The following is a 14712-nucleotide window of genomic DNA, read 5'->3' as shown; positions in this document are numbered from 1 at the left end:
AAACATATCGGGCCCGACCTATTCGCGGGCCTTGTCCGTGCGGGCCGCAAAGGTCTTGTCCACATCGATAGAAAAGGCGAGACGAGCACCAAGCAGGTACTGGGGCGATGATCGCAAGTTTGTTGGAGCAGGTACATACATATGCCTGAGTCCCAGTCAAGGACAACCTGAAGTCAGTATCTAGAAACGGCGCCTTGCATATCCCAAGTGCCCGGCTCTGTGGTTCCGGTCCCAATGGTGCACGCGGCGAACCCTAAATGTCGACTTCCTCGTGGATACTGCGTAGACAGTGGTCCCAGTCCCACAAGTGCCTAATCATTAGGTACGTAGGTAGTTACTTGTTGAGATCTGCACACTGCAACGGTGGTGAAGCACATGAAGAACTGCGTGGCCCACAAACCGGACGGTGGGATAGAAGGCGCGCACAGGGATCGCACCCTTTATCCGAGATAGAGCCCTGTAGGTAGAGCGTCCCTGGAGGAAATAAAAGATCGGCGTGATCCCAAGCTTGGGCTTTACCCATTAGCCTTCCTGCCTGATAAAGCGAGACAAGGCTACGCTCTGTAGTCGTGTCATTTGTTGCCCCAGGGTGCCCAAGCTCGGATCCTCCTCGGGGACTGAGGAAAACGGTGGCTGCTTGCATACTAGCATATCAACGGTCATGCAAATCTGCTGCCACCTCAACTCGCCAACAAAGTCGTTTCCACAGCGGTGCGTCGGACCACTGCAATGGTGGGAAATTGGGGAGCCTCGGTATGGTTCCTTGGTCTGATGTAGATATCCCGTGGTGCCTGTAGGTAGGACGCTTTTCATCCGTGGAGCCCTCCTGGTATCACTTCATTCTTCCCGTTTGTTTAGACTTGCCATTTCGGTAGATGATTTATTAACCGGTGACTCTCCTCCTGGGGCCCTCAAGCTTCTAACGCTTCTCCTCTTACCTTGATTCCACTCTGACACATCGCTCGAAGGGGGTGGTCTTCACCGTAAGCATGGAACCCGGGGGCCCGATCACGATCCTGCTGAGGCAGGCGCTGAAAGCCGAGCTCGGAGTCACCGCTGCCACCGCTTTCGTCTTGGGAGTCATCTTCCACCAAAGTATACGTCCAATCGAGCTGGATAATCGAGTATGGACGCTCCTCATCCTCTTCTCTAGCTTCAACACGGTGGCGTTCTTGAGCTATGCCGTGGTCGCACAGTATGGCATACTGGCGGCAGGGTTCAGGGTCTTCATTGTGGACGTCGCGTTTCTTGTTGGCGTCTATGGCAGCATTGCCATCTATCGATTGTTTTTCCATCGGCTAAGGAAATTCCCCGGACCATGGGGCGCGAAACTATCTCGATTCTGGGCTCTTCGGAGGTCGATGAAAAAAGTCCAGTTCAACTATGAAGTCGAGGCCTTGCATAAGCAATACGGGGACTTCGTTCGGATCGGTATGCAGGATCTGGAAAAGCGAAAACGGTCTGTGCTGACCTTGGGCTTAGGTCCTCGCGAAATTTCAATAAACCGCGCCTCAGCCATTGAGCTTGTATATGGACCTCCTTCCAGGTTGCCCAAAGCGACCTGGTATAGCCAAGTGTCGGACGACATAAACAAGTGCTCCATTAACTCGACGCGAGACATGCAGATCCAGCGACAGAGAAGACGGGCTTGGGACCGTGGCTTCAGCATCAAAGGTGAAGCGCCGTTTCACACCCTCATGGAGCCGCTGCTGACTTCATTCTGTTAGCACTCTCCACATACGAGCCGCGCGTAAAATCCAAGACAGATCTTTTGGTATCCCGCATAGGTGCATCTGCAGGGTCGCCCATGAATATCACAGAGTGGTCTATGTTTTACACCTTCGATGTCATGGGAGACATTGGATTGAGCAAGGACTTTGAAATGCTTACCACTGGAGGGGAGCATAAAGCCATCAAGGGGCTGCATGATCAGATGATCACGATCGGCACTCTCGGGACACTGCCCTGGCTGCTGGCGTTTTTCAGTGCCATTCCTGGAATTTCTGGCACGTTTCAGGATTTCATGGAGTACTGTCGAAACCAACTCGAAGAGAAGAAGAGAGTTAGTCACCATCTTCTCCGTTTGAGATATGGTAAAGGCTGCTGACAAGTTGATTTGTAGTCCACGGGCAAGGACCACGAGCCCCGTGATGTTATTTCTTGGTTGATCAAGGCCAAGTACGAAAATGACCAGTCTGCACCGCCATCGGACTTTGCTTTGAGTGAGGATACTCGCCTGATCATCATTGCTGGAAGGTATGCCACTGTCCAATTTGCGAAGCCATGGCTGCGGGAGTTGCCTAACGCATTATCAGTGACACAACAGCGGCTGCTCTCGCCTACTCCTTCTATTACCTAGCGAGACATCCGACCGTGCAGAAAAAACTGCAAGAGAAGCTCGATACCGTCTTTCCTGCAGGAGAGAAGGACTGGACGTACGAGAAGTCGAAAATTTCGTATTTGGACAATATCATCTATGAAACTTTGCGTCTCAAGCCCCCTGTGCCAGGCGGTCTTCCTCGAATTACCCCTCCGCAAGGTCTGCAGGTTGATGAAGTGTATATCCCTGGAGACACCATCGTCGGTGTTCCGGTCCACACGCTCCAGCGAGACCCTCGATACTTCGAGCGCCCGTTGGAGTTTGTTCCCGAAAGGTGGGAGGAGATGAATGCGGACAAGAGCCCGTTCTTCCCTTTTTCGAAAGGTATGGCCGTATTTCCAGGGCAGCCATCTAGTGTGATAACCGGTACTGATTCGCATACTAGGTGCTTTTGGTTGTGTAGGGAAGCAGCTTGCAATGATGGAACTTCGGATGGTCTTGTCAAGGGTTGCCATGGGCTTCGACATTGCGTTTGCCGACGGCGAAGATGGCGTCAAGTTTGACACCGAGGTACTCGACACATTCACACTGACCTTGCCACCATTGAAGATGAAGTTCACACCTAGACAACCACAGAACTAGGGGATAATCGTCTTGGAAAGGAAGGGTCCCGGTTTGTTTTAGAAGAGGTCGGGTAGTTCGGTGCCACCAAGTCAAGATACAGTGCTGACGGTGTATTGATTGATTGAGACTTCAGAAAACCCCTAAAGGGAGCTGGTATGTTAAAGCCACTACGGGCACCTCAGGTGTACGAGCGGACGAGGTAATTGTAAGATGCTAGAAAGGCGCGACGCGCGACGCGTCAGTTGCAATTAGCTCGTACGCCATCTCACTTGATATTCTTTACTAGGCCTTATTGGGACTAGCGGCCGAACTTGGCACTTTGGACAAAGTCACGGAGAAATGCAGGCATGACTCTCTCCTCCTGCAAATGTGGCCGGTCTGATCTCAGGTAACATGGACAGAATTCGCTCGTGATTGTTATAGTAAGTTTGCTTGACATATCTCCAACCACTAGCCATTTCCAGGGCGTCTTCCTTAGGACATCTCAAGTATTGCCCTGAATATACCATCAACGAAGTCGAATTGAAAGAGGAAGGGATGTCGATATTACCCTCATATCACTACGTCGAAAAACCACAGGCCGTCAATAACGGTTTCCCTTCTGGTCCGTCCACCCCCCAATGAACTGCAAGCTCTGGCAACTTGGCTCGTTCTCGACTCCTTTGTCACTGTCCGGCTTTTCCCCTACGGCGTTAAACTTCTCAAGCTGCTCTGCTAGTGCAGCCGCCGATCGAAGTGTCTGGCTGATCGAGTCTCGTCTCTTCTGTTCCTGGTCTCCGACATGGGAACAGCCGTGGCAGCTCTGCACCCAGAGTCGTGTTTGCTGATCTCGAGTGATTTCGTCTTGCTGCTCGTGTGGGATGAGGTCGGCTTTGACGAGTCTCGGTGAACCGCTACCTCTCAAACATGAGGTCTGCAAAGTCTCTGATACCGTGGAGTGTTCGCAAAACTGAGTTGAGGTCACGTTGGATTTGACAGAAATGTCATGACGAGGGTCTAGACACGCGTTAGCAGCTCGATCAAACCACTGACAGTTATACTGGGATAGACCTACTGTGTACAGAGTCGACGGCGTCGGCCATTGGAAGTTGTGGTCAGTGAAGGGCGGTTTTCCTTGAGGAAGAAGAGGAACGAAACTGCTGAATCGATTCCAATCGACGGTCTATTGTAAGCCTTTTATAGACCTTCTGGTCTTCTAGAGGCTTGATGGCGTCTCATGGTCCAAGTTTCTTCTCTTCGAATGAACCATCGGGATACGTTGCTGTGGCGGAGAATATGATAGGCCTCTCATAGGCCACGCTGTAGGCCGCCCCGTTGGCACCCGCCGTGGTCCATCATCCATCAATACAGTACATCGCAACTGAGCAGTCCGGGCTCGACACAGTCAGCTGAACTCCAAACAGCCCGCGAGGGACCAGTGGCTGCCAGCTTGCCCAATAGGCGTGAGCGATCCCGAAGTTACAATTAGACAGGACAGCATCATGTAGCTAGAAACTGCGATATCGGTCGAGACACTTGAAGAAACGTAAGCGGACACAAACGAGAGGAGGTAGACACTTCTCAGCACGTTTAAAAGCGTGATCTTTGACCTTTTGGCATTTAGAGGTTACTATACAACGAACAGTCTCTATACTGTCTCCTGCAGAGGTGGGCAAAACGAACTGATTGTCTTCGCGCAATTGTGCCATAGACACCTAGTCCAGGTTGGTGGCAGAGAAAGCTTGAGTGGATATCACGAGCATCTAGCATTGTATGAACACGCAAGGCGGATTCCATTTTCAGCTGCCCTCATGAAGGCGACATCAAGCTACTCTTCCGAGACGACGGTATAAGCGATGGGCCGTTTCTCGCCTGTACCTTCGTCCCGGAAGGGTTGCTGGGTGTCACCTTCCTAAGAGCATCTGTCGTGAAATCCATCCTGCGGTCACGTTCATGGCCAACGTAGAACAATGCATCGACCCCAGATATCTTAATGTCCGTTCCGTGGCAAGATGACGATAGGAATGAAAAAAAAAGACTTCGCGCCAGAGTGCTGTCATAAGGGACCTGGAACAGAACCAGCCCACACCCATTCTCCTTGGTGTGTACTGGTCCTATTCCGGCTTCCGTAAGCCAGCAGAACCCAATCTCAGATGACTTCAACCATTTTCAGGACATGTTATCGGCAAAAAATTTGATGCTGGGTGAACGTTTCGGAGATGTCGACGAAGAGTATCATGACGTTTGAAGCCCCCATTCAAGCTCCATTCGCAGCCTGTGTTAGGACACGGGAAGCGTTCGGTGTGCTGGTAGTGCTTGGAATGGATGGTCTTCTGGTGTCTCGTGAGGTCCTTTCGATACTGAAACCTCTTGTTACACGTACTCTGCTCACATATGAAGGGAGGATCGTGCCGTCTTTGATGTGTTGTAAGCTGATGTCTCTTTTGGAATGCTCTCGGGGGATTACATTTGAGGCAATGGTGGGCATTGTCCTCGGTGGTACTTGGTGAGTCGCTTGAGCTCAAAAGTCTGACTTCGTCATTAGACCGGCCATCGGAGATTCCGGGGACTTGTACAGGCATATTGCCATGGCCGTCTGGAAAGCATGACGCATTGCGCCACTCATATCGTATGTCAGGATAGTATTCTAAAGAGTCATCGAGTGTCGCAATTGTGGTTTCAACAGGAGCGGGAGTTCCAAGAGATTCTTGTTGCTCAGCTTCTGGGTGACATGTCGGCAACGCCCAGTGGCCGTTCATTTCGAAGAATTGTGCATCGTCTAACGCCAATGAATCCCAGTTGCTCGAAAAGTCGGGGGCTGTGGCCAGAGACCCCCAATCCTGGAAATCGATCGAGTCTGCACCAAGATTGAGATCGGTTACATTGGTCGCGGAACCATGGCGGTCGATGGGGAGGGACGCGAGGAGCTGCCGCCTCCCCGCGCGCGGGTTGGTGTCTCAAAGTCCAGTGCAACCGGTTAGTAGCGATGCGATGTGTACACTGTAAGGGCGATGTCCGGGTGCGCAGGAGGAAAAAGGAAAACCAGTCGAAACCTGGAAGAGGCAGACGATAAAAGGGCCATAGGAAGGGTGGCCTACCAGCGAGTGGCCTACCATGGCGTCAGCCTTACCTTCAAGGTTGCCTAACAGTCGGCTGCCGTCATGCAGGCAAGTGGGTGATTGAGAGAAAGATGTGCAAATCAGGTTTGACCGCGCAGACGGTTGGACGGTTGGATGTTGTTGATGGAGGGGAATTGATGTTTTGCTTCCACGTGATGCCAAGACGCTAATCTGTTCCTGCTGGTTCCCTCTCCGACGGCATGTGGCTGCTCGCCTGGAGCCGCCGCCCGCTGTGGCTCGTCGATATTGTGAGGTTTGTTTGAAGCATGAACCTCAACGTTGACAACTCATCCGCCTTCTTGCTCGTACAGCCTCCACCATAGACATTCAGTCCCGATATTGATAGTCTTCCCATCACGATAGCTGCAGCCTTTGAAAATGCAGCATGGCCAGTCCACCTCCATCCTACGGCGAACCTCCTCCCCTCCAAAGTTACCGCCGGTCCTTTACTGCTCCTCCACGCGCACTCTCCTTCCATGAAAAAGCTGCATTGGACAAATCAGACGCTGATGCCGATATTCTATACTCCCATCCCTCGGCGCGCATTATTGCCTTCTCCCCTCCAACAGAATCCATCCCTCCACAGAGCAAAGAGACTCCACCTGATGTCGACTACCCAATTGACACGGTAGAAACCCTGCCATGGCGATCGCGCTCAGAGATTCTGGCTTCAACCGGTGCCATCGTAATAGAGAAGGTCCGTGGCTCCAGCTATTTTCTGAAATCCGCCGATCAGAAGGTCATCCACACCATCATGCGAAATTCCCAATGCTGGTGTGTCGATGGGGAATCCAAATTTGTCTTGCGCAGAGGGAAGTTCAGATACTACAGAATTGAGCTGCCTTCAGAAACGGAAGAGGACAAGAAGAAAGTGGAGGAACTTAAAGCCGCTCTGCCAAAAGTACTCCGATTTGAGAGGACGCCATGTCCATTTAAGCGCGCATTCCACGTGGATCTGCCAGAAGACGCAATAACACCTCGGAGGAAGGGGACCTGGAAACGAAGACAGCCACCAGAACCGACCACTCCTAATACCGATCCATTGCCCGCCGGGCGTACAAAGACTTCACGAGCGTGGAGTTTTCAAGGACAAAACGGCTTGAGGTCCGTCCAGACTTATGGGCGTCGTGGGTCAGACTATGGCTACAGCCCAAGTCCAAGCTCATCTCGTTCACGGCCCGGGGCTGATGGATATAGGTCCTCGACCCCGTCTAGTGTTGCTTCCAGTGAGGACCCCCATGAAAGACGGCAGGATGACGAGTATAGCGAGGATGGTTCGCAGCACGGTGACGAGCGCGAGGACTTTGTTTCAAGACGAAGTCTTGCTCGGAATACAGTCGCAGCTTCCCGGCTGCAGCAACTGTTGGCAGGGGATAAAGGGCATGTGAATGCGAAGCCAGCCGAATCGGACGACGAAGGTAGTCGAGCCGAATCTTCGGAGGATGCAATTCCTACACAGCCTATTACCCCGCCCACAGTCGGAGATGGAGCCGACCCAGCTGTCGAAGTGACTCCAACGTCAGAACAGTCTCCAGAAGGTGCTATAGACGAACCACCTGGCGAGACAAATGCGCCAGGACCAGGGGAGGGCAGGCTAGAAATTGAGCCTCCCCAGGCGGAAAGCTGCTCAGGAGAAGATCACGGAGAGGATCAGTCAGAAGGGCATCATCAGGGCACGGAAGCTTCCGTGGAGGTAGCTGCCGAGAAATCAGAACAAACTGCAGCAACGCCTATGTCCACTGAGCCCGAATCCGACCCGGCTCAATTAAACCTCATTGAGCCACCTGCGGACGATGAGGGTGTTGAGGCCACAATAGAGCCACCTGCGACCGATGATATAGGGGGACCTGAAGCATCCCCGCCATTGAAACCAGAAGAGGACTCTAAGGCACATGAAGTGGTCGAGGTCGCCAGAAATCAGGGTTCTCTTAGCAGGGTCTCGAGTGTCGACTCCTTCTACACGACAGATTCCTTAGCACCAGAGCCGCTCGATGAACATGTCCAGGTTATCGACTTTGAACAACGTCGTCCTGCAGAAGGGTACCCTCCTTTCTTTTTGAATAGAAATCAGCATCAAAGAGGTCTCTCGGAGCTTACAGTCACGGCGTCCACTGTGGAATCCGAACAAAGTCCAATGAAGCGGCCCTCGACCAGCGACTCCATGGACAAGTCTTCAACTCCGGAACTCGCGCAATCTTCCATGTCAGATTCGTCTTGGCCGGATGTTCATACACCTCCAACGTCGCCGAGCAAAGACGGATTGAGACGGCGCTTGCACGCCAAACGATCCTTTTCGCCTCTCCCACCATCCACCACTCTGCTATCACCTTCGCCCTCTCCGACAAACTATGGAAGTCCCTTCACTGCGGATTTCCTGCAAAAAGCCGCTAATGTTGCATTCGTCAAACCCATCGAAGCCGTTGTCCTGCTGGTCCACATTCTAGCTCGAATAGCCGGGGGTGCCACGGTGAGTGACTTGCTGAGTGGCGAGTTGTTTCGCAGGCCGGAAGCACACCGGCGAAGGTCGAGCTTTCCCGACCAGCCGTCGGCGCCGAGGGATGACAGTGAGGAGGAAGATGACTTTGGAGTGCCAATCAGAGGACGAACGAGAAGTCATGATCCCGGTATGAGGACTGCTACAACAAAGACCGTGACAACAAAAGATGACGACGCAGACTCCATCTTTGATCTGGATTAGGCATCCTGCTCCTGATATAGTCTGCAGAGCCGGGCGGGTTATCACCCGTGCGAGACCAGTGTGTCGAGCTGATTTCCCGGCTATTAATCAACGGCCAACGTGTATATTCGAGCACGATGTGCCTTTACGACCATAGTAACGACTGGGTCCTATGTAAAAAGATCGCGGGAAGTTTGTTGAAAGTTTGCTTGTTGCTTGATGATACCACCAGTTATCTCTCTCAATGACGGAATTGTATTGGATTGGCAGCTTCTTGCGCCGCTTCGTATGTGTCTCGCTTGTCTTGCAGCTCTCGTGTTAGGACCGAGACATTCTTCTTTCCATCTTTGCAAACGTCGTCGGCGTCTTCCTAAGTGATGCCAGATAGAGATACCTCCGCTGAATGTCCTCTAGCACAACCCCTTGAGTGCTATGTCTGGTATGGCCGAGGGCGATTGACAGATCATCAATGGCCATGATGTTCCAGCTGCAGAAGAAGCACCCGTCCAAGCTCGTATCGTGGTCCACCCGCAGTATATCCTGTGGCATTGCCCGCACCTTCACAGGTTAATCGGGTTCAGCCGGTAGACGGCGACACTGCACCAGCAGATGACATTCAGCTGCCCTCCATCCCCAACCCCGTCCTCATGCTGAAGAGGAGTATTCACATTGTCGTCCCTTATGAGAACAAGGATGCTCCTGCCTCTCATCACGATCCAGAAGGCTTCTCGCCGCCACCGCCTGCTGCCCCAGCCTTGCCCTTCTTCTTCGCCTTCGCCTTCTCCTTGGCTTTCTTCTTATCCCTCTTCCTCAGCCCCTCCATGCCCTTCTTACAGGTCTCGGCATACTTGGTGTAGAACGCCTCCAACTCGGAAACCTCAACCACAGTCGCAAATTTCACCTTGTCCTTCTCGACACCAGCCTTGGATTTCTTGGCCGCTAATCGGTGTTGTTTCGACAGGCCGTTTGTGGCGCGTATCAGGACCTGTGATGATGATGATGGCGGTGATGAAGGTGAAGATGAGGTCTCTTTGTCTGTGGCTGTCAAGGGCTTTTGAGTGAGGTAGACGGAGCCGTGGGTTGCGGCGTGGGTGGACGAGAGGAGGGTGGTGAGGCGCGAGAGGAACTGTATGCACACATATTCACGTCAGACACGGCTCATTCGTCTATCGGACGGACAAGGAAGGAGATATCACCTCGTCGTTGCTTAGGCGCTCCTGCGCCATGTTTGTGGGTCTGTTCGTTCTAGCGACAGTTACTGTGATTGAGTTTCCATATTCATAGCAGTGAGGGAATTGGTCGTTGGTTGGTGGATCGTGACACAAAAAATGCCGCCTAAACTTCGGCTGAACCATCTCCGCATTTTCCAAAAAATTAATTGTCCAAGCACAATGTTACAAGTGTGCACGGCCGACGAAGTCTTTTCTAGACATTTCCAGACAACCCGGCGAGCGGTTTTTCGGGTTCTATTGTGTCGGAGCCAATGTCGCGACACAACGCGCGAGCCCGAAATGGCCTGAAGTTACCCTTTGCGCTTGAAAAGGAACTCGGGCTAGAGTACAGGTCGCAACCAAGCGCTAGAGGTGGGCGGCGACAGCAGCAAAATGGCTCGGTGCAGAGCAGAAAAGAGCAGCGCAAGGTGCAAAGACTGGAGAAGAGACAGAATAGCAGGGGTAGAAGATCCCAAACGGGACCGCTGGTGACAGAAAACGGGCTCCCAGATGAAGACTCGGACGCAGATGAAGTCGACGAACCCAACCTCGTGCACGTTGTGTCGAAAAGAGACGCCGTGAAATCAAAGGTTCCGCAAAATGACCCGAAGAAGCTAAAATCAATCCTCAAAAAGCAAAGAATCCCATCTCCATCGTTGTCTGAAACCTCTCTTCCCCCACGATCACGGTCCTCCTCTCCCGGTCTCGTTCTCGACGCCAATTCCCAAGCCTTCAGAGAGCGGGCCGCACAGGATGATGCTGAGATTGCAGCACTTGAGAGAAAACTAGGCTTGAAGAAGAGGAAAACGCCGAAGTCTTTTGCCGACGATGGGTTGGACGAGTTACTCGAGGGGCTGGACGCAGAGGATGGGGGTGTCAAGAGGAAGAGCGAAAGCGAGACGTGGTTGGAGAGGAAGAGAAGGAAACCTGATACTGAGGACAGTGAGCTTACTGAGGACGATTTTGACCTTGAAGACGAGAGCGAGGATGACGAGCTTGATGAATTCGAGGCTGATCAAGGAGACAGTGGTGATCTGTCGGACGAGGACCTGGGAGAGGAGTCCGACAAGGATGAGTCCGAAGACGCTTCGGGGCGAGCAAGTGAGGGCTCGTTTGAAGGCTTCGAGTCAGATGAAGAGATGCCCGACATCCAACCCAAAAAGGCTCGAGAGAATCCTTACGTCGCCCCAGTCCCCCAAACAGCCACAGGGAAATACATTCCGCCATCATTGAGAAAAGCACAAAACTCCGAAGGTCCTTCACTGGAAAGACTGAAAAGGCAACTTCAAGGCCACCTAAACAAGTTATCAGAAGCGAACCTCGTCTCAATACTAGGAGAGGTCGAGAAGCTCTACCAGTCTAACCCTAGGCAGGACGTTACAATCGCCCTGATCGACCTTCTTTTGACCTTGTTCTGTAACAAATCAACTCTCTCAAACACCTTTGTTATCCTTCACGCGGCATTCGCCACCGCAGTATACAAGGTTGTTGGCGTGGATTTTGGTGCGGAGCTCCTTTCTCAGTTGATCGAGCGACTTGATCAATATCGCAGCGATACTGCTACTGGCAAAGAGGCACTCAACCTGATAAGTCTTCTCAGTCACCTCTTCACATTCCGTCTCATTAGCAGCACCATCATCTTCGACTACGTACGATTATTGCTCGAGCGACTAAGCGAGAACAACACGGAGTTGTTGCTGCGTCTAGTCCGGGACTGTGGCCAGCAATTAAGGCAAGATGATCCATCCTCGCTCAAAGATATCGTTCAAATCATGCAAAAGGAGGCCGCCCGAATGAATTCGGCAGGAGAACAGATGAGCGTACGGACGAAATTCATGATCGAAACGATTACGGATTTGAAGAACAACAAGATGAAAGCTGCGGCGAATAATGCAGGCGTAGCAAGTGAGCACATCACACTGATGCGGAAGGTGCTTGGTTCGTTGAATAACAGCCGCACGGTGAGGGCATCCGAGCCGTTGCGAATCACGAGGGATGATATCAAGAACAGCGACAAGAAGGGGAAATGGTGGTTAGTGGGAGCCAGCTGGAAAGGTCATGAGCCTACAGAAGCACCAGCTGAAGGACGAAGTGACGACTCGATCGCGATGAATAGTGTTGGACTTGATGACGATGATTCAGTCGATCTCCTCGCCCTATCACGCCATTACGGTATGAACACCGACATTCGGCGCTCCATCTTTGTCGCCCTTCTCTCGGCAGTGGACTACCAAGATGCGCATCTACGCCTCCTCAAACTGCGTCTCAAGCGCACCCAAGAGCAGGAGATCCCCAAAGTCCTGCTTCGCTGCAGCGCCGGTGAAAATCCATACAACCACTATTACACCCTCGTGGCGAGGAAGTTGTGCCTGGACAAGAAGATGCGCAAGGCCTTTCAGTTTGCACTATGGGATTTCTTCAGGAGGATGGGCGAGAAGCCGCCTCGGGAAGACGATGAAGAAGAAGATATGGGAGAAGACGATCAAGAAGTGGGACTCACCGAGATCGCCAACGTCGCGCGGCTATATGCTTGTCTGATCATGGATGGAGCCGAAACACTGGGCGTATTGAAAGTGCTGGAGCTCGCCTACATCAAGGAACGGACAACCATGTTTGTAGAACTCTTGCTCATCATTATCATGACCGAGGCGAAAGACAAACCGGACGCGTTGACCAAAGTGTTTGAGCGCGCAGCTGAGACGCCTCAGATCATCAAGAGGTTGCAGTTCTTCATCAAGAAAAATGTGCGGACTTCAGATCTGGTCGGAAAGAAGGAAAGAGACATCGTCAAACGAGGCTGCCAAACTGCTCTCGAGACACTGAGAAGACTCGAGGTAATGGACGATGAGGCTGATGTGTGAGAGATGGGTTGCAGACGCATATGAGCCATCGCTCGACATACAAACCATGGGATCGCGTTTGGTTGAACCCGCACAAACCATCCAAAAATTCCGTCTGCCGCTAATATGTGTTTGACGGTCTCTGGCTCTATATGACGGTCAACACATCATGAAGGAGGAACATATATCTCGTCATAACGCACGCTCTCTCGGAAGGAGAGTCATGGATGATCACGCTTCACCCGCAATGCAACCAAGTCCAGAAGAAACAGTCGAGATTTCACTCCATCTCCTCCGCTGGCTTCTCCATGAACTCGATGAATGTGCAACATCCTTGTATGCCGAGATGGTCCGACCGAGCACGAGCACGAGCACGACTACAAGCGATAGCCCAGGCCCAAGCGCAGCGCATCTCCATGGACACGATACCACCCGTCTGCCCTCGACGGATTTCCAACCCTACTCGAAGATGCCGTCGCCGGGGTTAGCTGTCCCCGACGACTTTCGCGTCTCACTCGACGGCGCCGAAGTTGAGAGACTGGCCACATGTGCGCTCACCGCCACCCGGGCTCTCTTGGTGAGATATCACCAACTCCAAGATCGGTGGAGGGCGGTCAATCTGCAGAGCCGACAGGCACAGGAAGCAGGGATGGACCTGGTTACGGGACTGTGGAACGAGCTACACCGGGTTCAGAACGGGTCGTGGGATGACGCCGGAGCCCTCAAGCGGAGTATTCAGGGAGCGATCGATCGGCTTGTGGACAGATATCTCAAAGCTGTGAAAGCTGCCGAGGGAGGGTGATGGTGAGGGTGGGAGGTAGTCAAGATATGAAAAGTGATGGGCATTTCAAGAACACAGAGGGCACCATGAAGTTGGTGCGAGCTTTAAGCTCGGAGCCTCGACGAGGAGGATTCAGGTGAATCTAGATTCTGCGAGATCGGTCCTCGTCTGACACCAGCTAAATGATAGTGGCTTGTGATGCAAAAACGGGGCCAGAATAGATGTATCTCTATTTCAACTTTTAAGAACGGGGAGGGAGCTATTTCATATCGCAATACCACAATCCATGACGATATTCTGGCCCGTAATAGACTTGCTCAGCACCAGCGTCTTGATCTGGTCGGCGACATCCTCCGGGGTAGCCGTCGATTTCAAGGCGGCCTTGTCGACTGTAGCCTTGACCTTTGACTCGGGGAATTGGTTGCCCCTGTGGCCAGAAAAGTCAGCATCGTCATTGTTTTTTGGCTGCCCAGAGCACGTAGTATGGAAGGAAGACAGAAGCAAGAGCCATGACCCACTGACTTACCATTCGGTCATCATGAGTCCTGGACTAACACTATTACACCGGACCTTTTTGCCGCAAATCATGGCCAGACCCTTTGTGAGATGAAGCTCTGCCGCCTTGGTGACACTGTACGCCAGGGAGCTCCCGCTGGGACGGACGCCAGCGAGACTGGCGACGGTGACGAAGGCGCCGCCGACGCGCTCGTCCGAGTCGGCCGTCTTCTCGAGGTGCGGCTTCGCGGCGTAGAGGAGCCACAGGTGGCTCTTGACGTTGACGTTGAAGCAGCGGTCCCAGTCGTCCTCGACGATCTGCTGCTCCAGGTCCATAAAGTCGGTCAGCCGCGTCCAGCCCGCGTTGCTGACCACGACGTCGAGCCGGCCCATCTGCGCGACCGTCTCGTGCACCAGGCGCTCGATCTCGCTGCGCTTGGAGACGTCGGCCCGGATGGCGTGGAAGCGCGGCTGGCCCTGCTGCGTGCTGTACGTGGGCTGAATCGCCGAGGCCTCCTTGATCACCTGGTCGGCCTTCTCCTGCCGCGAGTGGTAGTTGACCACCACGCGGAAGTAAGGGGCCAGAGCCTTGACCGTGGCGGCGCCAAGGCCTGCCGACGAGGCTGTGACCAGGGCGACTTTGGCGGACATGTTGTAAGTGGGGAT

General features: G+C 52.9%; 6 protein-coding genes across 6 annotated transcripts; 4 read left to right on the top strand and 2 right to left on the bottom strand.

Annotated features, from left to right (window-relative positions):
* Positions 1-989: 989 nt before the first annotated feature.
* AYO20_11013 (hypothetical protein) lies at positions 990-2962 on the top strand (the record flags this gene model as incomplete). The annotated part of the gene is made up of 6 exons (XM_022649267.1): positions 990-1431; positions 1483-1674; positions 1728-2062; positions 2123-2256; positions 2316-2704; positions 2766-2962. The coding sequence occupies 6 exons, from the start codon at positions 990-992 to the stop codon at positions 2960-2962; spliced, it is 1689 nt and encodes a 562-aa protein (XP_022494750.1).
* A 3465-nt stretch (positions 2963-6427) lies between these two features.
* On the top strand, positions 6428-8740 carry AYO20_11012 (hypothetical protein; the record flags this gene model as incomplete). Its single annotated transcript, XM_022649266.1, has 1 exon — positions 6428-8740. The coding sequence occupies one exon, from the start codon at positions 6428-6430 to the stop codon at positions 8738-8740; it is 2313 nt and encodes a 770-aa protein (XP_022494749.1).
* A 688-nt stretch (positions 8741-9428) lies between these two features.
* Positions 9429-9945, bottom strand: AYO20_11011 (hypothetical protein; the record flags this gene model as incomplete). Its single annotated transcript, XM_022649265.1, has 2 exons — positions 9429-9845; positions 9916-9945. The coding sequence occupies 2 exons, from the start codon at positions 9943-9945 to the stop codon at positions 9429-9431; spliced, it is 447 nt and encodes a 148-aa protein (XP_022494748.1).
* Positions 9946-10202: 257 nt separating this feature from the next.
* AYO20_11010 (hypothetical protein) lies at positions 10203-12791 on the top strand (the record flags this gene model as incomplete). The annotated part of the gene is made up of 1 exon (XM_022649264.1): positions 10203-12791. One exon carries the CDS (start codon positions 10203-10205, stop codon positions 12789-12791), a length of 2589 nt encoding a protein of 862 aa, XP_022494747.1.
* A 202-nt stretch (positions 12792-12993) lies between these two features.
* AYO20_11009 (hypothetical protein) lies at positions 12994-13572 on the top strand (the record flags this gene model as incomplete). Its single annotated transcript, XM_022649263.1, has 1 exon — positions 12994-13572. The coding sequence occupies one exon, from the start codon at positions 12994-12996 to the stop codon at positions 13570-13572; it is 579 nt and encodes a 192-aa protein (XP_022494746.1).
* A 243-nt stretch (positions 13573-13815) lies between these two features.
* On the bottom strand, positions 13816-14697 carry AYO20_11008 (hypothetical protein; the record flags this gene model as incomplete). Its single annotated transcript, XM_022649262.1, has 2 exons — positions 13816-13978; positions 14078-14697. The coding sequence occupies 2 exons, from the start codon at positions 14695-14697 to the stop codon at positions 13816-13818; spliced, it is 783 nt and encodes a 260-aa protein (XP_022494745.1).
* Between the last annotated feature and the right edge of the window lie 15 nt (positions 14698-14712).

The sequence above is a fragment of the Fonsecaea nubica genome, assembly GCF_001646965.1.
Source record: "Fonsecaea nubica strain CBS 269.64 chromosome Unknown Scaff130, whole genome shotgun sequence".
Taxonomy (NCBI): domain Eukaryota; kingdom Fungi; phylum Ascomycota; class Eurotiomycetes; order Chaetothyriales; family Herpotrichiellaceae; genus Fonsecaea; species Fonsecaea nubica.
Note: the sequence above shows the minus strand (reverse complement) of the source record. Positions and strands in the feature narration are given on the sequence as shown.